Genomic DNA, 24,320 nt, shown 5'->3' with positions numbered 1-24,320 from the left:
AAGGTGTAGCGATCCCCCTGCCTCCCCCTCTGCGATCCCCCCGCCTCCCCCTCTGCGATCCCCCTGCCTCCCGCTGTGGCACTGCCAGAATTGGGCCGGGATCGCAGCTCCAGCCGGCAGCTCTCACCTCTTGCCATAAATGTCCTTCTGCATCCCTGGAGGGGGGGAATATTCTCGAATCGCACACGCAGGAAAAAACTACGGTACGTGTCCGTGTATTTGTGCACAGCCAGAGAGGAGGCAGGAGCGCTACAGGTCAGCCTGATGCCGCGGCATCTCGGCGCTGTGGCATTCACTAACGAAGGCAACAAAAAGGATCCTCTTGCACATCTAGCGCGGCAGTAGGGTTTAGGAACAGAAAGTACGATTCGTAATTCTGCTACGACCTTCCCGGTTCCTCCTGCACAAGCCCCTCCGTGTCTCAGCTCTCGGTTTGGTGTATAAAGATACTATATAACCTGTTGTGCTACTCTGTCTTTTCTATTTAAACTCAGTTCCTGGAATAGGACATCTAGGTTATTCATGAGAGTGATCCACATACCAGGGCCCTGACTTTGTTTGACATGAACAAGGAAAGAGCAATTTAATAACTGGGCAACTGAACATCTTGGGCATGGATAAAGTGACTGTTTTGCTGTTTGCCTTGTTACATTCTTGAAACATAATGACAGTCCTTTTTTTTTTTTTTTTTATTTTAAATTGCTGAAACAGACAAGGAAGTCTGCCATCCTGCGTATTCTTATACAATTATGCTTAATATAAAGAGTTTAAAAATATTTTTTTCTATTTTTTATCTTTATAAAGATATTTCTTTAACCTCATGTATTGCAGACCACTGAAAATCTTTTCCTTTAGCAGTAGTGTGACTCACCTTCAGTTTTCAGACAACTCCCTATTTCCACTACTCAGGAGGGATCATTTCCCCCAACTGTTAAAACTCTTCAGAGTAGTATTAGGCTGTTTCCTTTTTCTTTTTTTTTTTTCTTTTTTTTTCTTTTTTTCTTTTTTCTTTTTTTCTTTCTTTTCTTTTTTTTTTTTTTTTTTTTTTTTTAAGGAAGACAGGGTTGTTTACTTTTTAGCATTTGCTCTGTGAAATGATCCTCTCTCTGTTATGTTGATCTTCAGCTTCTTGACTCTAGCCTTTACAGGTGCCATGAATGTCAATCTCAGTTACAAGTGTTCTTTTCTGCTGACTTTTATAAAAGCATTTGCTGAGGTGAGGTAGATTTCTGTGCATTTTTATTTTCCACGTCACTTTTTCATCATCTTGCTTTTGAAGGGCCCATTAAATGTTCTGAAATTTTTTTATATAGGATCTCAACCAGTTCCAAAGAGCAATCTTCAGCAGCCTCAGTCCCTAGCTAGGTCACTGTCACCTCTCATTTCCAACCCATATGTCCTTCTTGTACTTTAATTCCCACAGGCAGACATTTCAAGCAATTGTAATCATTCATACTCCAGAGGTAAACAGAGAGCTTGCGTTCGTCGCGGGCATTAAGCTCCCCTGTTGGAATACAGTATAATTGCCAACACGGTGGTATGATTGCCATCTTTAGACATCTGTTTTGGAGTCTTGTATGTTTGATGTATTGGTAAGTTAGCTCCTAACTGGTGAGTGATTTTTTCCATGTAGTTGGTTATGACAAGTTCTGTTCCCTCAAAGTGTTGACACCGCAGCCTGGATAGATGGAATATTTCCTCTGTTGCTTTATGTGCCTTCCTGCTGCCTTATGTGCCTGCACCTGCCACGGCTAAGGATTTCAAGTCCATCTTCCTCACAGCTCATGAGGTTTTAAGTAGACTGGATTAGTTCTGTCGTGTATTAATAAGTATTTTCTTCCTGCCAGCAAACTTTCGAGAGCACTGACTTCTTTAGCTTTCATCAGGAGCTGTCACATGCAAAAGGGGTCAGCAGTACTGTGTTGGATGGCCACTTTCGCAAAAAGCCTAAATCTGCCTCCTTAACCAATTGTTTTTACTAGGCTGATTGTCAGCTATCAGGGCTTTATCCAGGCTTAGGACTGGGCAATTGCATTAAGTCAGAGCATGCTGACAGGGCACTTCCCTTGTGTTTTTACTATGCTAATCAGTCAGTCTGTATGGTGTGCTTATATAGTACTTACACTGCAAATGGAGATAATTCATCTGTCTTCAGTCCACTGCTATGCTCTTTTATGCTAAGATCAATAATTCATATTTTTATACTGGAATCAAAGAGAAGGTCTTGCTGTTCCACCAGCAATCATCTTGGTTGATCTTAAGAGAGTAAGAAATGTATTTTCCAGAGTTAAAAATGGAACTCTAGTGCTAGAGCTACAAAGTAAAAGTCTGTAGTTAAGAGCCATAAAAGACTTGTATGATCTTTGAAACAAATATGACAGACTATCACTCTTTAAGAACATGCTGAAGCACGAAACAACATGAAAACAGGTTTGCATCATGGTAGATATTAAATGAGCGCATGTTTAAAGAACATACCCTGAAGAACAAGACATTTACACAGAGAGAAAGACAAGGATAACTATGCTCAGCTTTTCAATACCTAGCTTTTAGAGCTTGGTTTCTGGAGCAAAATCTTCCAGCTGTTTTAGAGAATTCAGGTCTCTCTTTACAGTGCTGGAGAGACAAATTTATCTCAAGGAAAAGGATTCCCCAGTGCCAGCAAATGGAGCGGGAAGGCACCAGAGAGTGTCAATAAGAGCTCTCTTTCTCTAGAGTTGGGATGGCCATTTCTGCTTGGGATTCACAGTCTAGACACTTTTTCCTGTGCTTGGTGCCTGAACTATTTTCTTGTAGTTAATGCCTGAATTATTTCCAAGGCTGAAGAGAGATCACTCTTTTCTTTTAGAAAGACTTGGAAATGGAAGAAGCTCTTTTATACAGCAGCTACATTGTAATAGACCATTCAACCATGATATGGAAAACCTAAGCTTCTGACCCTTTCTCTGCCTGGACATACAGTTCTATAGCCCTCTGACTTTTCCAGCATAGCAAAAACAAGGAAACACAGAGAGTCAGGAGGAGCTACTGCTACAAAGAAAGATAGGAAAAGCAAAGCCAGAGATAACTAGACAGAAGTCACACTCTTTCTGTTTTGCGTGGAACTCGGCTCATGCTTCCTGACTGGCAAGGGATGCGTATAGGGCTGGTGCAAGCCTGCTCTGTGTGCTAAGACCGAAGCCTGCTCACACTTTAGATTCACTTCAAGTATTTAACACTGCTTAGATTTACTTAGAAAACCATGGCCGCTTGTTCTTCCTCTGTGAACCGCTCAATGGCTTTGTGCGGTAAGCTGGATGGGTCTCCAGATCGGTAAGGTCACAAGACACGGCAAAGGAGGGGTAACAGAAGTACCAGTGACTGGGAATCAGAATGACAAATGCTTTTCTTGGCAGGAAACTTGGTTTACATATACGTGAAATATAGCCTGAATTTCTTTGTGGGTCTAGCCCAAGATGACACAAAAAATCTGCAGCAGAGGAGAACCAAACCTCCTAAGTACCAGTACAGTGCCTAAAGGAAGACTGCAGTGGGTTTGTGTTTGGTTTAGGCAAACCTTCTCTTGATTCAACACAGAGGCAGAAGATAATACATGAGAACCAGAAAGTAACACCAAAAGACCACATAGAGGGCAAAAAAAAAAAAAAAAAAAGAAAAAGAAAAATTAAATTCCTTTCAGCCTTATTAATCTAAAATGTGAACTGGAACCAAATCAGGGGATATTTAAAATATACATGCTATCTAATATAAAATATAAAGTGCCACATTCTTCCCCCTGAGACGCCAGGGAATTGTACTGTACTGCCAGGGAATTGTGTATTTGTAATAGTGGAATTACTCAAGAGAGGAATTAGTCTTTTGGAAATGATTCCCCAACTGCTGCCATTGTTTAGTATTTTCCTTGTCGCAGGATACAAACTAAGCATCTGTGGAACATAGGAAATATCCTGCAGTATTTCAGCATTAAAAATATCAGTGTTCTAAAGGATCTTGGCATTTCTGAGAGGAGCTGACTGGAGCATAATTTTATTTCAACTGAAATCTCTATCATTTGTGAAGGATGAGCTGCTAAATAAAGGTAATTTCTTTTTTCAGATTCGCAGCCAAACAAAGCATTTCTTACCCAATGCCATTAGCAATACTATTCCTAAAAAAACCCACAACCAAACCCACTCCTATTTCTAATGGCACTTGTTTAGACTTTATTCCCTATTTTCTGATTAATTTTTCTGCTTTTGATGTACTACTTAATATTTATTCCTTGCAACAAATGTATGTTGTAACACTACTGAAAAAATACTTGGAGTGGTTGGTTGGGGGTTTTTTTGAAGAATGATTATTTATTATCAAGTACTTAACTTATCCCTGCATTAGTCAAATTTAATGAGTGATTAATACTAATTATCTGAGCTCTGTCTGGGCAGCAAAAAGGCTGTTCCAATAGTCTGTGTGCTAGTGGGCATTCTCTATGGATCATGAACAAGCTCAGTCACCTGGCAGCAGAATGGAGGCACGAGCGTGTAAATCGTTACAATGGCGTTCAATCTGTTCTGGTTTTTTATGCCAAAGACCTAGTAAGAAATTTCCTTGAAACTCTCTCAGGTGAAGTAAGTGTTCCCTGACAAAACCTGAATGGGGGTCAGGCTGCAGGAGTGCTCTGCCTGCCGCTGCACCTCCTCTTAGGGATGTTTGTTCTCCACAAATGCATCGTGCATCCCCAGCCAGAATTTTCTTGTGTAGCTCTGTCTAGAAGAGAGTAAACTTGACCCTTTTGAAACAGCATATATTTTTAAATCCTGGTGCAGACAGGCAGAGCTGAATTTTAGTACATAATAACTAGGTAAGATGAATGGTAATCCACATGGAAGACTTTCACTAAGTATCCAGCTGTATAAAATTCATCGCAATATTGAAACTCCATCCCCTTTGCCTAGTTTCAAGTTCTGTCATAAATCAGCATTCGTTCATTAGGGTTTGCTAAACATTGTGCCTTTTGTCATAAACCTTGGCTCCAGTTTACATGTATGCCAGTAGATTTATATTTGTATAAAGCTAATCTGGCTAAGACTTCTGTTGCTTTTTGTTTGAACACACAGATTCCAGCCTTCGTGCAGAGTTAGTCTGAAGCCAAGCTCCGAGAGAATCTCAGGGCCTGGCAGCCCCTTTGAACCAAGGGTTTAAAAAATGGTTTGCACACAGTCCCAGAAACCAGAATCTTGAACCCAACTGCCCCAAACCTTGGAGAAGGTCAGATTCATTAAAAAATTGATACATTACTCCAAACCAAAATCTGACCACTAATAGCTGTTTTTGACAAAACGGTTCTCTCAAAAAAATGCTGTTTTGTTGGACTTAAGACATTTTGCAAGAATGTTTTGATTTCAAGGAAATTTTAAAGGAGGAAGAAAGTGAGCGCCATTTTCAATAATGTCAAAAAGACTATTTTTTTTTCAAAGTACTTACATTTCACTATTTCATGATTCATTACATTAGTATTTTATAACTTTTATACTATAATAGAATTACAGTGGCATATTCTGGCATTATCAAAATACTTAGCTTAGGTAAAATTTTGACCTTAACACTGCTGTAATAAAGGGAAAACATGTATATATCTAAGAAAAACAAGATAAAGATGATTTTGACACAGGCCTGCAATTCAATTTATTCACATGGAGTGCAAAACAGGCACAGAGCTCTGCTGACTTCAGCAGAGATTGTTAGGGCTGAGGTTGCATGGCATTATGCTGCACGTTTGATTAAATAAGCTTACCGATGTTCAGAGGAGACCATAGGCAGGTTTATACCTCGCCTGGGAAACTGCAGGCTTTGGTCTCACTTCTCGGCTGGTAGTTGTCGTCTTTCAACTGCTCGGCCGCAGACAACCTAAAGCACAGATGATTTAAGCTGACAGGTTTGACTTTATCTATAGCAGAGGAGAAGTGTTTTGCACAGTTAGCACCGGTCTCTTCCCACACCCGGGACTGGCTGGGTCTGTGCTAGCAACAAGCATTTGCTGCGTGCTTCTGCATCATCATGGCAGCATCAAGGAGCGTCGCACTGTCACATCTGGACCTCGGGGGGTATCTCTTGCTTCTCTCCTATAACCTACTTGGGGAAGGGAAGACGCAGACAGGTGGGCCAACTGTCCTCTCTTGTCTGGTCTGCATTTACGTGGGACATGTGTCCCTCTCTGATCATACTGGCTTCACCGCCACTCTCAGAGCAGAAGAAAGGAGAAGCTATCAAAGACAGGCACTAGCCTTGGCTGGGACACAGCAACTAACACAGTTACTGTTCAAGCATCGACGCCTACGCTCCAGCTTGACCCAGGACATTGACTGTCCTCCCGCGTTAGGGCTGAGAGGGGGCTTCAAGACATTCAGCAGCGAAGCACAGGACAATGACAGTGGAGACAACAGGTGGCCCGTGAACAGAGCCAACGTGCAGTGTAGTTTTAGACGCGCTGATCTGACTACAGAATCAAAGCCTTGGCATTTTTAGTCCTTTTCAGGATTGCTGTCCTATACTATATAGATTCTTTTTTTCTGGCCTTTACATATTCTGAGTACTGAAACCATGTATTACATATAAGGTAAATATAGTTCCAAATACCAATATATATCTGTTACTTTAGATGGAAAAAGTGTCTGCTTTTGTTTATATTTGGCAAAAAAAGAGTTAATGCCTGATGATGAATCCTTTGTGCTTGGGTTGTGCCATTATCACTGCCAGCCCAGGTGGAAAACTTCAGGTACTGTTTCTGTTTATAAAAAGAATCATTAGAAAGATCATTCTCTTCCTTTGTGGCTGGTACATTTATATCTTTCTTACTGAAAGGTCTGCAAAGACATCCATGGTCTCACAGAAAACGGGCAACTGCCTTTTTGTTTTTCAGGAAGATATTTGAGAAGACTGATGAAAAGAATTAATAAATAACATGAAGTGCTGGTCTGATACTGGCCAGATACTAAATACTAACAGTAACAGTCTCTTGATCCCTCCTTGCAGAGCACATGGAACAGTCGGTCACTGGTTTGCAGGTAAGACTTGGGTATTTTCTTCTTGCAAAATGTTTGTGATTTAAAACTTCAGCATTAAATTGTAAATAGGCATTTCCCATAGAAAAGTCAAAGTGAAATTATGGTGAAGCTGGCAGAAGACTCTGAAATTTAATAGACAGAATTTTTCAGTTTTTAAAGGAAATTGCCTAAAGCAGCCATTTATCTACTTCTTTATTTCAATCTCTTGAATTAAATAAAATGTTTCCCTGCAGAAGCAGAGAAAGGCGAAAGAATGAAAAGTAATGAAAAGGAAAAAAGGCTGCTTGGTTGAAGCACACAGCAGACCAGAATAAAAACATGAAGGTACTAAGATTAGCAACGTGTCTATTGGTAAATGGTGGCAAACAAAAAAAAAAAATATTTTAAATATACATTGAAACAGATATACATAGATCTGTACACAACAGGACTGGTTACCCAAGTCTATTTTTGCAAATACATAATTAAATATTATGCACAATGAGTACTCTCACTTACTGTGTTTGGTGACTGCCTCAATGGAACTAACAGGTACTTGAGAATTTGTTGCTTTGGTCAAAACATGATGCCAGAGAAAGATGTACGGAATGGTCTGAAAGATGCTCAGCTGCTCAGGCATGCTCACATCCAGTCTCGTACTTTATCTTAATGTCTGGCCAGAGCCCCACTGAAATCCAAGAAATTGTGTGGGATTTCAGGTCCATCTAACTGAAGTAGGTCTCAGGGCTGGTCCTTTATGATTATTATTTTTTTTCTAAAAAGCAAGAAGTGTATTTATTATCTACCCATACACTTTGCAAGGCACCAAACATACAAAACCAGAGGAACTGAGATGGCATAATCTTTATGTAACTACAAATACATATACCATTAAAGCTATCTATTACATCTAAATTTTTGCTCATGCAAATAATTCTATTTATTTAAATGGACTAAGGACATATTCAGCTTTACCCAATATAAGTACTTGTTTTGTATCAGTTTAATCTCCTTGCTAAATGCTTCCCCACATTGCTTAGAATCTTCTAGATTTCTCTTCTTGGAGATATGGGAATGGTAGGAGTGAGGAAAGCAATCAGCAATCAACATTTTTGCATGCAAGTTTTACAAAACAAAATAGAACCAAAATTCATACTGAATGCTGGAAGTAATGCCAAAATACAGGCATATCTTTCAAAATTCTGAGTGTGTCCCATATCAAGTGATGCTTTGGAATATTTGGAAAGCTGAAACAAAAATTTTAGAAAAATACACTGTCAATAATGCTTATGGCAATGGTAGATAAATGCCTAAAAACATCCCTGTGCAGTCCACTGCACGCAAATTAACTGGAGTAGTGAAACGTATTTAAGGTTTTTAAGTAGTAATTTTCACAGAGATGAAAATAAAAACTAAAGCACATCAAACTACCTAAACTAAATAAAATAACCCAAGTACCAAGAGCTGTTTTTCAGGACAAAAGCTTAAAGAATTACCCACTGATGCTCTTCCTTACAATTTAATTCATGCATTCCCCACAACAGACATACAGTCTGCATAAAAACAGACATTTGTTTGGAATCTTCCTAATTACAGCCAGTAGTTCCACTGAAATAAATAAATGCCTTGGTCTTGCTACTGGATCAGCGGGAATTAACCTGCTCTGAGCTTTATTATTTTCTAAGGAGCTCTGTAAGGAACAAAATTGTATACATGTTGGCTCATTTCCAGACTGGGGGCCTTGTTTTGCAAAACGAACACCAGCTATAACGGCTAAAGAATTAAAATGAGTTTGAGGTTTCCCTCTCTCCATGTAACTGATCTATACTTCATGTAGAACTGGGGAAATTCCATGATTCTAATCTTGAAGGTAAAAAAAAATGTAGTCTAAAATATTTTTATATATTCAACACACAATTTTTATTGCAGACAACATTATTTCTACCTAATTCTCTCAACTTCACTATATCACTAGTCCATTGAGTTTAAATCAACTCATGTATTGTAATATTTTAAAACCTTTTTGTATGAAGGGCATACAGAGGTGGGAATCAGGGATCAAACTGGGTCCTTTTAAGAAAAGAAAAAAAACACTTGGGAGTTTCAGGTTTCAGACCAGGTGCTTGAAAAATGGCCTCCCTATATGCCAACTATATTTTCTTTCTTTCTTTCGCTTTCACAGACCTTCTCCAAGCTTAAACAGAAGCAGAAAAACCCATACAGACTGCTCAATATTCTTGAACTTATTAGGGGCAGGACTTCAATTACCTGTCTGGTCCAGAGACGAATGTGGGTTACAGCCTTCTCCAGTCACATTCGTCTATTCCTAGACCTTTGCAAATAAAATCGTATTATTCTTGCAACCAACCAGTGCAGGGAAGGGGAATAAATTTCCCCCACTGGCTGGCAGACAGAATTAGATAGTTCAGTTTTTTAGTAAAGAAGAAAACTATGTTTGCAGCCACCAGATAATTCAAAAATTGTTAAGAAACTAAACTGAGCTGTTTCTTCTGTGTTGAGTATAATAGTGTGCCTGAACAAAGTGGCAGACCTACCTGCTCTCAGGTGACTGTACGGCATGCTTTCGGAGCTGAGCTGAAACAAAACGCTGAGGTTACTGTTATTCACCACGTGTTAAGGCTGCCAGCCTAGTTTGGTCTTTGAAGGACAAGAGACGCAAACTGGGGACCAAAGAAACAAGTTCTCTGAATGACTAAAACCAACCTGTACCTCTTGTCTTTCAAAATCTGTCTCCAAATAATTAAGTTAGAGAACAACAATAAGAACTATTATAATTGGATGTAGCTCATAAAATGACTGCTTCCTTCCAGCAGCTGACCAAACAGCATCATGGGAATTGTTTGGAAAAAGCATCCCCTGGCTCATTGCCCTGGCAGAATCAGCAATATCCCACCACTCAAGGGATTGTCTCTTAAAACGCTGGTCCACACTTTAGTGCATCCATGGAGAAGAAAGCGCGCTGATTAAGCCCGTTACATTGAAGAAATGGTTCTGCTGGTGGCGATAGCAGAAGTGCTGTTGGTTCTGGGTTGGGTCATGGAGTCAGACTCTCTCTGCTCACCCACTACCTTTTACAAGAACTGCTGGATCCGACGCTTCCCAGGTCTTCTGATTGACCTGCAGGAATCGCAGAAGAGGGGAGCCCAGGTGCTGAAGATTTATGCAGAAGTCTCACCCCAACAGTGCAGTAGAACCTGCTGCCTTCTGAGGAATGGTGAGTATTTATTACCAAGATTGTGGCATACATTAAAATTTACATCACAACATATGAGGAAAAACATCTTGGGTTATTTTCATATAAAAATTCCTTTATCTGAAGAAGAAATAATGAAAAAAAAAGAAGACAAAAACCCGAAAGAAACCCCCAAAACCAAAAAACCAACCAAAAACAAAAACAAAAGGATATATGTATTTTTTGAGGCAGGAAAGCAGAGGCACATTGTAACTGCTCCCCCATCTTCAGTCTGATAGAAAGGAATTTGATAATCTGAATTTTTTAGAAGACCACTAGAAACATACGAAAATGTTAAGCTCTGCTTTGAAATTTTAGATATCTGTTACAAAGCTTGTGAGCAATGCCAACATTAAAACAATAATTCTTCAGTATCCATCACCATCTACTCCCATAGAGAAAAATCAGTGACACTGATTCCAACAGGACTCTTCTTCATGGAGTGTGGAACTAGTCTAGGACATGGTGAGGGAGAAAGGGGAGGGAACATACAATTTGTCCTCCTCTGAAATACAAGAATATTCATTTTCTTGAAGAGAGCAATCTCTTGTTCTGTGTTTACACCATGTTTCTGGTGCAAGCCAGGCATAATGTTGCTATGAACAATAACGTTATAGCAATAAGTAATAGCAGTTATTCAGCTGGCAACCCCTTTTCCCTAGCCTTGTAAAGTTAGATTCAGTATAAAAATAAGAAGAATCATTGCTTCTCTTAAGCCCAAGACAATACTTTCTCTGTTTCACACTGCTTTGATACACTGTAGGAGTGTATTTTAGGAGTATACGTGAAGTGTGTGTTTGCAGTGCCTAAATTTGACTGCAAAACTCACAGGACTTGAAATGTTTTTGGATATGGAGGATAAAAGTGAAGTACCAGTTAATAAAAACAGTCAATATAAATGTTGATGAAATTTTGAATTATGAGCAAAAATATGACCTTGACATAACTAAGGTAACTGCCAGGAGCATTCCTGGAAGGAGTCAACTTCTGTCTTAAAAATTATGAGGAAAGAACAATTATATACATTTCAGCAATGTTTTTCCTATTTGGACAACAAACTTTTTCTCGTAGAACATGGGACTGGATACCTTACAGAGATAAGTAAAGGCAACTTGGAATCTCTTTTTTATAAAGTTACATAGTCAAGCACAAGGGTTTTTTAATAATCTTAACTAAAATAGAGACTTTAGATGGTATTTCAAAGATAAGCTTTAAATCAGCTTGTGGTTTCCTTATAATCCCAGAGACAGATGTAGCCACTACCACAAACACTATTGCCAATAAATATCCTAATTAAGATTTCAAGAAATATGGATAAGAAGTTTGATAAGAGAATTTTCTTTGTTGGATTCTCAGTAATAGCACAGTTACTGAAAGCTAATCTTGCAAGATAAAAAGAAAATTTTAAATAATTTAAAAACAAGAAATAAAACATGTTGTTTATATCTCCTCAGACCAAAGCAAAATATCTTATAGCATGCTTTATAGTATTTTTCCTGACCAAAGAACAATCCTTCCTTACAAAAAAATAGGCTTGTGACTTATTTTTCTTACCTGATTTTATGCAATGAAATCCAGCACAGATCCCAAAGAAAATATACCCACAGAAGCCAAGTTCTTCAGATGAGAATTTTTTTCTACTATTTAATGATGTTTTCATAAAGCATGCAAAGTAATCATTAAAATGAAACACATTTATAATTATGTTGTGCTAAAAACCAGAGTTTCTAATGACAACAGAACTTTGCACAAACTGGGAAGATTGGAAAGCTTTCAAAGATCTCACTCTTCCTTTCAAACAAATACATGTATTTTCAGGTGGTTTATGTATTCTTAAATAAGATAGTCTCTATATCAGAAGCCTGCATAGCTTTCATGTATCACACTGAAAAACAAACATAAAATATACTGTTAGCACAAAACATCTGTTCTTTGACAAAATCCAGAGCACTGTGTATCTGGGTCTGAGGAAAGGGCATGCACTGCTACATGTGATGCAGGTGAAGAACAGTTTTCTGATGGAAGAAAAATCATCAATGTGAACAAATATCTGAAAATTGGGATTTTTCAAACAATGACTTCACTAATACTGCATTGTTAGCGTTTGCAGAGTGTTTAAGAATCCTTGAACAAAAGATATCACAGAAAAGCAAGCATTACATCGATATTTCACAGAAATATCTGAAGGGCTTTGTCTTTTAAAGGGTTAACTTATGCTAAAAATGATGCAAAATGTTTACTGATGCCTAGAAATATTTCTATATTCAGAATTATTTTCTTTAAAATAGTCACTGGGTTTTAAATTCCTTTATCTATAGAAGCCAATGGTTTTTTTATATATCATCTGTAGAAATGCCTGTAGTCCTCAGGAAATATATCAAAATAGTTAGGAACTGGCTAAATATGCTTCTCTAACACTACAAAATGTTTCTAATCTTTTAAAGAAAAATATAAACCAATATACAATGTATATAAATATAACGAAGCCAGAGCTTTCTACAATCCCTGCAAGATTATCATTCTGTCTTCCACAAGTTATGTTCTTCCACTGTTTTTGTAATCAGAACTTTCTTTGTACCAGTCTTACTTTCATAAATACCTACTCTAAGCTCAGGTTCCTAAAAATTGGGTTTGAGTGACAAGTTGTTCAGGTATTTTTTCATTATTACTTTGGCCTTGATTTCTCATGCGGGAAGATAAAACTGAACCTCCAAACAGAAATGAAGAATTGTCTAAACTACTCTATTCACAGAAATACGATAGCCCAAAGGCAAACAAGGAAAACGAATGGGAACTGGCAGCAGGGCAGGATGTCACTTATTTATTGTAGTTCAGGATGTTTTTTAAATAGTCTAGGTGAAATGAATAGTTTCTGTCCAGTTTCAAGTAGACAAATATATTACACAAGAGCAAACACCTCAAAGTTGTCTTCTTTGATAACTTTACTTTTAGAAATGGTCCACTCACTGCATCTGAGACATGAAGGAAGACAACTGGTAGGACAATTACAAGCTAAAGCATACCATTTTATTTAATCAGAGACCCATTTAGAATTCACATGGCTATTCTATTCTTTTCCTCCAGATGTAAAATAAGAATATAATTATAAGTACTTCTGCTTTTCTGACTGGATGCTTAATTAGTTTGTATGATAATGAGAGAACCACAGATTTAAAGTACTATGGAGCTGCCCAGTGTTAATGATCTTCTAATGTTAAACAACATAACATGCAAAATGCAATGGTCATTATGCTGATAAGCTCAACTTTATTCTTTCTGTATTATAGTTTCCTGCAATCTAGCAGTGTTCTACCATGAAGCCATTTATAAGAATATGAATTGCCTGCACTTGTCTTGCCCAGCATTGGAAAGTTGCATACTAAAGGCTAGAATCAATGCCATTTTGTACAACATCACAACAGGTAATTAAGCATTTCACTTATAGAGGCTGAAAACATAACAACTATAGGAAAGGTTAAAATTATACTAGGTCATTTGCTGTGCTAGAAGATCTTCTGAAGTAACATGCAATGCTAAAATACTGTAAGACTATTTTTATTTTTCATTAATGTACCTACATCTGAAACTACTTCCCCCCTTTCTTCCATTATATGAGTATATGAGAAAGGACCTTGAAAATAACCTGCTCTCAAGATTTATGCTCTGAGTACCTAATCAATACTGTGCTTGGGGAAAATACCGCACCAGATCTGAGAGACTGAGAGGCGAGGCTGCCCACTGCTCCATGTCCCCAGACCCAAGCAGCAGCAAGGCTGAAAATGTATTCCCATTAGGCACATGTACAAAGAGCACACATACATACCACAAGTATACATATATACACAGCCAGCCACACAGGTAGCACAGACAAACACATAAAGCAGACACACAAACACAGGCAGCACCAAGAGCCTCATCCTGCTTTTTCTGGCTGCACAGGATGGAGATCTGCTAGTGAAAATAGATATACACACACATGTACAATGCGAATCTCGCCGGCAGCTGGGCTCAGATGCTCGCTCTTCCCAGTCTGGACCCGTCTCCCCATTTGCTGTCACCCAGATGTACGAGCCCCTGAGGGCTCAGCCACACACATGCACACACACACACAGCTTTCCGGGACTCCCCTGCTCCCCAGTAGCCTAGGTCCCTCCCTTTCCTCACCTTTGGTTCCTTCCCTTTAGCATCCCATAGTAAATCCTATGCAATCCCAAAATGCACTTCCCTTACATCCAATAAGGTGTCCCATAACCCTAGACAGCAACACCCCCAGTCCAAAAGGTGTTAACGGGTATTATTTGGGCTCCTCAACCTGCTGTTGTCTCCATGTGCTCCATTTGTGGGAGTGCAGATGAGCTTTTATCACATAAACTCACATTGTTTATGATCTAATAGGGATTGATCCAGATCTTCTTATTTTTGAAAAACTGACTTCCAAAGAGCCCAATACTCACTCCTCACCAAGTAAATACGAAAGGCAAAACAGCACCAAGATCACTGACTGGGAAAGATGCCAGCATCAAAATGCCACATCAAGTTCTCTGCTGCTCCAAGGTGCATCTTCTACAACTAGCCACGGCTTAACAGCAAACACTTACACCTCCAGCACAAGCCTGATGGTCCAAAAAACTAAAGTTACTACTTATTCCAGGGCAGAAAGTTTTCCACCAGATGATCATTTTGCGAAGAGGACAAGCACAACTTCAGTAAGCACTAGGTCAACCACCAGCTCAGACAAGAAGACTGTACACTCGATTTTGATATCCAAGTCTGCCGAGGTGTTATCCCACATGCCCACTCCTCCTCGTCTGAACAGCAGTAAGCAACACTTAAACGAAACCAAAGGCTACAGTGGTAGGAATTATACTTCAGATAATGAGGCACCTGCTTGGGAAGATGCAGCTTTGGGTGTCTGGTTGATTCCTGTTGTTCTTTGCTCTTCTCTCATCTTCCTCTGCTGTTGTACTGTTGCTTTTACAGCAGGGCATTGCAGCAGTAGGAAAGGTCAGTATAAGCCCATAAGGAGAAGAACAACCATGTCGAGACAATTCATAAAGTATACTACTGTCAAAGGTAATTTGTAAAATACTGCCACCATACTTGTTTTGGAACAAATAGCTTTTTAAAAATGAATTGTATATACCAGCTTATTTCTTTTACAGAACCAAAGATAATTTTTCAGTGATGGTTTCAGAATCTTTCAGCTGTAAATTCTCAATAGATGAAATAGAATTCTCTCTCCTTAGGTAAGAAGTACATGGTCACAGCTCCCACTGCATGCTCAGAGATGTTTGAGCACATTTTGGTTCATAATTTGACCCAGACTGATGCCTAACAAACAGTATACACTTTCCCTAATTTAAGAGAGCAGATTCACAGCAGCTGTATCTGTCTTTTCCCCTGACTTTGAACTACCTGAGAAGATTAAGTGTAAGTGTAATCAGTAATACTGACCAAAGTTTTATAGTATCATAAAATCATTCAACTCTAATCATCCTTTAATTGCCTCAGATCTCATTGTTTCTATAAAACCTGTCAATTTTTCTCCAAGTAAGTTCTAGATTTATTTTTTCCCCCATTTATCCCTAATGAGACAAAACAATTTAGCCAGCACTCCTTACTTCTTCAGAGAAAAACACCCCAAAGAACCCAAGTCCTCAAAACTATTGAATTCCATTAACTCATACCCAAACATCTCGTCAATCTTTTTGCTTTACTTTTACCCCACTTCTCACTTCACTCTTCTGATAACAATCACTTCAAAAGTTTTTCAAGCCCCCCCCAGAAGCACCTTCAGACTTCAACTGCTTCTGTAAAGTTACTTGCTCTGCAATGCATTGGCAAATCCATTCTGTTATTGGCTGAGGAAAACACAAATGCAGCTAACATTTGTTCCCACCTTGCAATTAGCATCAATCTGTGTTGTCCACCTTGACTTGCTTTTTCTTGCCTACGCATATTTATCATTTACATCAGTAGCTTTTTAAAATAGGGACAGTCATTTAATATACGTTAAAAACACAAAATGTTTTGAAAGGTCTATTAAGTTAGATTTATAATAAAAATCCCTTTTTTTGTGCTTCCTCATCCTGTATAGTCTATTCATGAAAGTGCTCCTCCTGAATATAAATCAAGTGACTAGGTCAACAAGGTAGCAAGGCATTTCCTTGCCTTACCTTACTCAGGAAGTTTGCTTAGCAAAGCAAACATTTTCAACAGTGACCAGGATTGTTCTTCCTCTTTTAAACTTGTTGACGTCTCAGAGTTTCTCACTTTCTTCACTTGCTGTAAGAAGTTTCTATTTCCCAGACAAATGTAAATGTTATAAAAGGTAACAATAAAAAATAAAACTGATTGTCATGTCTATGTGGCATTTTAAAACTAGTATGATTCACTCAATGTTCAAAGACTATGGTGATGAGGTTGTAAGGCCACATGAATACTTCATTACAGTTAAGCAGGTTGGTTTCAGAGGAAAAGACCTCTCTAAAATTATATTTTAGGCCACATTGATCAGCACTGCAGCTTAGAAAACTGAAGTTTAAAAAAAACCTTGCTTATAGTATTTGATTGACCTTGTATGCTAATTTATGTGTAATAGAAGGGAGACTGACACAGGATAAGAACATTTTAAAGGAGTGGGCTTATTTAGGCAGTTGAAATAACACAAAGGAAATTCCTTCTATTTTAGCTAGAAAAATTAGGATTAGGTATGATTTAAGGGCAGTTTATGCTTATATGTAAAGCAATACAAATTCTGGAGATGTACCCACTGCAAGATGTACTTTGAACTTGAACAAGCTGACTTTTATCAGCAAATTGTACTTCCCTAATTCATCATGTGGCTGAATCTTGCACATAGTTTAACTATTGCTAAAAATTTCAACTAAGAATGATGAGACCCCAAGGGCTCTTGACAGGTATTCTTTTCCAGGTTTTTAACACCAAAAGGAAAGGAACTAGGAGAAAGGAACCAAGATACTCTATATTGTATCAAAAGATGAATGGTGATATTGTAAATAAATAATGTATGTCTCATGTGATGTGCTCATTATCTTAGGGTAATCTTCATGGATCTGACCCTGAAATAGAAAAGCCTCAGGTCTGACTCATTTCATTAGGAAACAAAGGCACACATCTATCAGAGGAGGAACTTAGTTCCTCAACCTGTACATTACTGTGATGTGTTTTATACCCTTTCTCCACAACTTACACTGGAAATGGTGATGTGCACCAAGACCGTCAGTATGCTCTTTTTTATAGTAGGAGTTGCAGACCATGTGGCTCAGGATTCTCTTTGTACAGTGCTCTACCAACCATTCTCTGTCAAATTCTGAAGGAAATGTTCAGGGCTCAGTCACCAGTGAATTTTCTGTTAAAGACACAACCAGGTATAACGCAATTTATAAAATCTTAACTAGAAAATGAAAAGTTTGCAATGTTCATGTTTTGATCTCTACCACAGATAATGTTCAGATGCTTCACACATCATGACAACCTGATCAAATATATTAAATAAACAAACTGATTAACCACATGCTCCCAGTCAAATTGTTGTACTTTTCATCTCACTCAATATTGATGACAAGCACATTTTGTCATAGGATTCTCCCACAAAACACTTCAGCCAGCATTGTCACATCGATTTGCAATGAAAGTGCTTTTTAATTTTTTGTTTCTCCCCATAATTTTTAAAATCATGTAACAAAGGAAAACACATTTTAAAACCAACTTACACCTAAAATGTAAAGATATATCAAAAGTTGATCTAAAATCCAGCTAGTTGCCTTTCTGCTTGTCTGTTTGCTACCACATGAATAAACATCCAATGTAATGCAGTAATACCTAAGTGTCTTATGAAATTGTCTCTTTGAAATGGTCAAAACAACCAATATGATGAAGTGTATGTTCACTGCCAAAGCAGGGCTCAACAAAAAAACACACTTTGAATAACATTGCATTTTCATATGACTAAGTTAAAAAGTCTACATTTAAACTCAGAAGAATACTTCATAACAGAACTTCCTGGGGCCTACAGGAAAGCAAGCTGGAGAGGGACTGTTTATCAGGGAGTGTAGTGACAGGACAAGGGGTGATGGTTTTAAATTGAAGGAAGGTAGATTTAGATTAGATGTTAGAAAGAAATTCTTCAGTGTGAGGGTGGTGAGGCACTGGAACAGGTTGCCCAGAGAGGTTGTGTCTGCCCCCTCCCTGGAAGTGTTCAAGGCCAGGTTGGATGGGGCTTTGGGCAACCTGGTCTAGTGGAGGGTGTCCCTGCCCATGGCAGGGGGGTTGGAATTAGATGATCTTTGAGGTCCCTTCCAACCCTAACCATTCTGTGATTCTATGAACCAGATCTGCGCTCTGTGATGCCTTTCTTCAGGCTGAAGAGAGACATTTAAATTCTGCTTGTGTTTGCTTTATAATCTCAATTGCTCCTAAAGAGAAGACATTGCTTGAGAAATTAAGGCATTTCAAACTGCACAAACTTTCAAGACCTTGCAGTACTGAATTCCAAATATAATTTCTCCTGAAAATCAGGGAACATACTAAAATTATTATAGCTGCATAATTGCATGTAGGTTTTAGGATACAGAATTCACACGCATGCAACTTAGTCCAATTCAGGTAGAAAAAATACGTTCTGTTTACCTAAAAATTGCCCCATAGTTTCAGCTAGATAACGTGTTTCAGTTTTCCTAGCCTTGGGTTGCTGAATATGAGTTATCTTCAATTACAGACACATTTTGTGTTGGAATTATTTCATACTTTAGATTTTTTTTATTTGAATATAAATTTATTATTTTCCAGGTTTTAAAGACAAGAGGGTACACAACACCTCTTTCTCCCTGCTTCACATAGTAAGATTTGCAGAACTGTTTAACAGTTTGAGGTGGTAATAATGTAACACAGTGCTCTTTACTCATTAATTTATCATATTGAAAAGAATGCATTGTTGATTTAACTCTTTATTTAACCATGCATATAAAATAGGGGAAGATGCTTAAATCCTTAATATATGTGTTTATAATCTATGGCTGAACTTGAAGCCACAGCAGCAAGATCATTGCATGTCTAAGGCAACACAGTTCTATATGTTCATAATTACAATATGAGTAACATTCAAGACAAGAAATAGAAGTAAACCTAAACATGGGACGTCCCCTCTCTCCTCTTCCTGTACCATTAAGATATTACTGTTCTCCCCAAGTCCTTAGTATCCATTCTTATCCTGACTCTTCTTCCTATCCAGGCTGGGCTGCCACACAAAACATCTGCTGACAGTCTGCACTGCTGCAAACTCAGTAGTGCTTGGCCTCTTCCAGCTTAACTCTTTCTTTGCTATCAATGATTCTCCATAGAAGCTTGATTCAAGAACAAAAAAGAAAAGCTAGTCTTAAGGGACAGATACTACTTTAGATTTTTTTTTAAAAAAAGGAAATCAACTACTGAAAAAGTGAAAATCTGTTATTCTTACACCACGGATGTTGTATGCCTACAAATGCAGACTAGCAAAGAAATCCTTTCACTAGATGGGATATACTCCATCATGCCAGAAACACAAATCTCTTGCAAGAAGGCATTAGTTTTAATAGAAAGAAGTCATAGGTAATATATATTTGCTTTTAAACAAGTGGGTTTTTTCGCCTCTTTTTACTTTCAGAAAGGTAACTTCTATCTGATCATCAGTTGTGGATCTGCAGCATGTCACAGTCATCCCTGGTGTACATGGCTTCTTCAGATTGTATAGTGCACTTTATAGCATCTTGATGCTCCTTTGATACTTACCCTCAATATTATGTTCTGTAGAATCATGTAATGGAACTGGGACCTCAATACTCACCAGAAAAAAGAAAATGAGACAGAAGTGAAAATTTGTATCTGTCCCACACACAAATGCTTCTGGGGCAGGATGGAATGACTAAAATATGTAAGATCATGTTTTGGAGAGTCTTCTTGGCATATAGAGTTTGATGGCATATAGAGAAAAAAATAGGCAGGAAAAGGATTTTATAAAGCACAGTAGCAGGACAATTTTATTACAGACTAGGAGAGTCACAAGAAAATAAATACATGCACTTTAAGTATGAGGGAAGAGAAGAAATGTGTAGAAAGACGGTTTGTCCAGACAGCACATCCCATTTTAGGCAACTGTCCCTTTATCCCTTAGTCGTGCTTGTAGCAATGCTATGCATGAAAACAAGGCAAAAAGTGTCAACTCCAGTTAGGACTTTAAATTAGTTCCTTGAAGACTATGAGATTATCTGTAGGGGTTTACCAAGTCTTCACACACAGCCAGCCACATTCAGGTCACAGGGCTTGGTAAAGTTACAAGTAGTTGTAACATCTACTATCCTTGCCAAAGATTGAATTATGTCTCTGCACAGGCCTTCTTGTCTAATCTGAGCAAGAGATTACGCTTAGTGTCCAACAGCCATTCTTTAAAGGGCAAAAGTGCGATAGAACAGACATATGACCTCAAGAAACTATTTAGCAACACTTTGAATGTTTCACTTCAAACTCTTAGCACACTCTTTACTAAAGACATCTCATGCCAGTGATTACAGTAGTTTCTAGATGAAAAAAAATTAGCCAGAACACTGACAAAGCAAGTTCCAGTTTGACCAAGTGCTAGATCTCAACCTTTCTTTGGAATGTTTATATGGCTGATAAAGGTTAGTCTCCTCAACAGCACCAGCAAAATTCTGCATCACAACTATTCCAGATGGCCAAGAACTTAATTTGCATGAGGTTTTTTTCCATTGGAGACAGCTTATTTTTCCTTGCCATAAGGAACTTAGTTTTCCAGTTTGCGGGGGCAAGTGTTTGGATTTGAAATGAGACATCTGCTACTTGGAGGTTAGAACAGCGACCGCAAAGAAGTACATATAGTAGCCTTCCTGCTCAAGTTTCAATCTGTGATGGAAAGGGTTGCCCGAGGTCAGGGCTGTCATGAACTAGCTCCATATTCCTCTTGGCCAGTAAATACCAGTAAAAGAATTACCTATGGAGACAGCTAATGCCTCTAGATATTATGTGTGGTTTTTTGCTCCTCCTTCCTTTCAAATTTATGCACCAGGGTGCCTAGCCTGCTTCTATCTCCATTTCTATTTGAAAGTAATAAGAGCACTTCCATGTAACAAGAACGTACATACACACAGGTATGTATAGAGGGATACACACAGTCATGCATTTACATTATAAAGTACATGATACATTAATAAGTGACTACTGCTAATGATGTACTTATTACTATGCTGTAGAGTTGCTTAACCTGTAAGTCTATTGCTCTAACTCTTCAGAGTTTTTAAACTTCAGTGCAGGTTTCCAATGAGATGGTCTGCAAGAGTGTATTACACAGAAAAAATAAAGATGTGCAGTTTAGTTCATAAAAACACATGCTATGTTATACATCATCACGGTTGGGAAGACTCCCACTGGAGTTAAGATCCCAGTGTTCTAGGTATTCTACATAATCATAGAGAAATACTGCCACCTTCAAACACAAACAGTTTAGAGGGAGAAGCAGAAAAACAGGAAAAGAAACATCCAAGATGACAAAGAGCTCAAAATACAACCCAGGCTACCTTTGATCCAGTCCACTGCATTACACAAGTTCTGTACTGTAACACGTAAACCATTAGTAAAGATCACAAATGTAACTCTGAATTTTATACTACCTTTGATTCTAGCAGCTTGATTGGGCACTTACAGGATTATAAAGGTTTTTAATTTTGCTCACGTGTTTCTTAGCAAGGAGAGGAAGTGAAGACAACATTGAAAACCAAGGTTGAAGGTCAATCTTGCAGCTAAGGCCAGCTGGCCAAGTGTTCTATAGCCAGATAATAGGTAATTAAGCCAGATACTACTGGAAAACTGGCATCTTTGACAATTTCTGATGCTAAGCGTTGGATGTAGTTGGGGAACACAGTGCATTAGTCCCAACACTGTTCTTGGCCAGTAGGTATAATCTATTGTTGGTAGAAACATTTGAGTGTGCTGGCACTTAGAAGATTGCTGCCTTTTATCCTGGCTGTATTTCTTGAAACATTTATGGAACGTATATAAGCCCGACTTGAACACTTCAGAAGGAACTCTAGAAGCCTGTGCATTTTAGGTTTTCCATGAATTAGCTGTGAAACTAATGAAATGCTAATACAATCAAATAAAAAATCCATTTCCCTTGCTGTGCTGTTCTTTCTACCAGCCATTATTATTAGTAAAGTCAAATTGTTATTTTAACTACAGCTTTCATACAGAGTTCTGTTTAGGTCCATTTAAAGGCCACGAAGAGCAAACCAAAATTGAATCATGCTCTGCTGCAAGGAGGATTTTATCAGGTGCTCGTATGTCCTGCGAAAATAAGGACAACTTTATGGAGAAAAGCAAGCTTATGGGGTTTTGGATTTCTTAAAACATTTAAGGGCATTACTCGTGGTACAATCTGGTACAAGACATGCCACTGCAAAACAAAAGTTAGTTACATATGCTTGCTAATACGCCAGTCCTTATGCAAGCACTGACAAAGCTAATTAAGGAAACAAATTTCTCTTGTGTACATACTAGAACCAAACTGCCTTTGGAATAAAGCCAGGCACAACTCCACCATCCGTACCATTCTCCGAGTCAAACTGCAGTTACTTCCTCAGTAATTTTGGTTTCATGGCTGTTCAAAAAAGATTAGGAACTACACAGAATGTATTCTTTGAAATGAGAATTTTAAACATTACCCTCATTATCCCTGAATAAAGGAACAACCTGGTAACAGCTAAAACTTTCCCCATATTAAGCTTCTGCTAAAACTTCACATTAATACAAATCTAAAAGGAAGGACTGCTAAATAACTGAGTTGGTAAGCACAAAATTGGGTTTACAGGATTAGCATTTTCAATCTTAGCAACAGCTCTGGTAAGTTCTCATAAGAAGTAAAAAGCTGTATTAAACTCAGTCTTCTGCCATATGAAAACAATTTCTACCTAAGAATAATCCTTCCAAAACTGACGTTTTGGAAATGGGAATACATATACTCTTTGACTGTATGTAAACACAAAACAAACAATGATAAATCCTAGTAGTGAGTGAGTCAAGCCACACAGAACACTGCAGAAATAAATCCCCTTCAGTTTTCAATGTCCTTATTCTCATGCTGTTTCGTCTCAAGTTGCTGGCAGGGCCACATGCTATGTTCTTTTACAGGTATGCAGAATCCTTAAGTTTGATGAATACAAACTCCCTCTGCCCCTTCTAGAAAATGAAGGCCTTCTAAGCTGAAATCTTAGTAAGCCAGGAAGGTACACTAAAACAAGAATATTTATGCCCTTTCAAGCTGAAATTTTTGGTTTTGTTTCTTCTTAATCATGGGAGGGCAATAAAAGTTGCCTGTGATGCCAATGTTTCAAATCAATTCCTTTCAAATAAATACAAATTACCAAATATAGGATAAACACAGATATCTCTTTCTCTGTGCTTTACAGCAGTAAGCTGGATGCTACAAATGTTTTGCTTTTTTCCCCTGGAGAGCCTAGGTACATTCAAGAGAGACAACTCCGCAGGCCTCATGTACCAGGACTTGTCCATTCCTATTTACGCTATATACTCACCTCACTACTTGCCAGGTCTCACTTTCAGCAACTCGCATCATTCTTCCTTTCTTATGTACTTTGGTATCCTGAAAATAACTGCTAGTTCACCTTTCCACTACCATCCCATCTTCTACCTTATTTTATTCCATCATTTTAGAGACAGGTATTTTTACTTCAGGTATTTGTTAGCCCTCACGATGACAAGTAAGAGAACCTCACACTGCTGAGTGTGCTTCCTCAAAAAGCTTCCTCTCCAAAAGCTACTTAGGCAACATTATTTTATTTTACAGATAGGGAGTACAGATAGAGGAAAAATCTAAGTGACATTTGAAAAGCATTTAAAAAGTTTAGAGCTCTTAACTTTCAGACTCTTGATTAATGGCACTGGGAGCCTAAGTCACTTCATTGTTTTTGACACTATATGCCAAAAGAAGTTGTATAAGAAGTCAGAATGTGGTTACG

General features: G+C 38.2%; 1 protein-coding gene across 3 annotated transcripts; it reads left to right on the top strand.

Annotated features, from left to right (window-relative positions):
- The first annotated feature begins 37 nt into the window (after window positions 1–37).
- On the top strand, window positions 38–24,283 carry MANSC4 (MANSC domain containing 4). 3 transcript variants are annotated; one of them, XM_075761124.1, is made up of 7 exons: window positions 38–203; window positions 1,424–1,592; window positions 6,899–7,043; window positions 9,854–10,257; window positions 13,563–13,697; window positions 14,671–15,348; window positions 15,522–24,283. In XM_075761124.1, the coding sequence occupies exons 4-7, from the start codon at window positions 10,029–10,031 to the stop codon at window positions 15,608–15,610; spliced, it is 1,131 nt and encodes a 376-aa protein (XP_075617239.1). In that variant the 5' UTR covers window positions 38–203; window positions 1,424–1,592; window positions 6,899–7,043; window positions 9,854–10,028; the 3' UTR covers window positions 15,611–24,283. The 3 variants fall into 3 exon arrangements, with proteins under 3 accessions (XP_075617239.1, XP_075617254.1, XP_010298907.2); XM_075761139.1 differs by lacking the exon at window positions 1,424–1,592 and having other exon boundaries at window positions 17,336–24,283; XM_010300605.2 differs by lacking the exons at window positions 38–203; window positions 1,424–1,592; window positions 6,899–7,043 and adding an exon at window positions 7,115–7,367.
- Window positions 24,284–24,320: the final 37 nt, after the last annotated feature.

Source organism: Balearica regulorum, chromosome 1 (genome assembly GCF_011004875.1).
Source record: "Balearica regulorum gibbericeps isolate bBalReg1 chromosome 1, bBalReg1.pri, whole genome shotgun sequence".
Classification (NCBI taxonomy): Eukaryota; Metazoa; Chordata; class Aves; order Gruiformes; family Gruidae; genus Balearica; species Balearica regulorum.
The sequence above is the reverse complement of the archived record's forward strand: the minus strand, read 5'-3'. Positions and strand labels throughout refer to the sequence as shown.

What these genes read in the sequence shown, in the direction of transcription:
- MANSC4 (XM_075761124.1), top strand. Translation starts at nt 10,029, where the DNA reads ATGGTTCTGCTGGTGGCGATAGCAGAAGTGCTGTTGGTTCTGGGTTGG. An exon ending in CTGCTGCCTTCTGAGGAATG is followed by an intron (nt 10,258 to 13,562) that starts GTGAGTATTTAT and finishes TCTGTATTATAG; the next exon opens with TTTCCTGCAATCTAGCAGTG. An exon ending in AAAGTATACTACTGTCAAAG is followed by an intron (nt 15,349 to 15,521) that starts GTAATTTGTAAA and finishes CTCTCTCCTTAG; the next exon opens with GTAAGAAGTACATGGTCACA.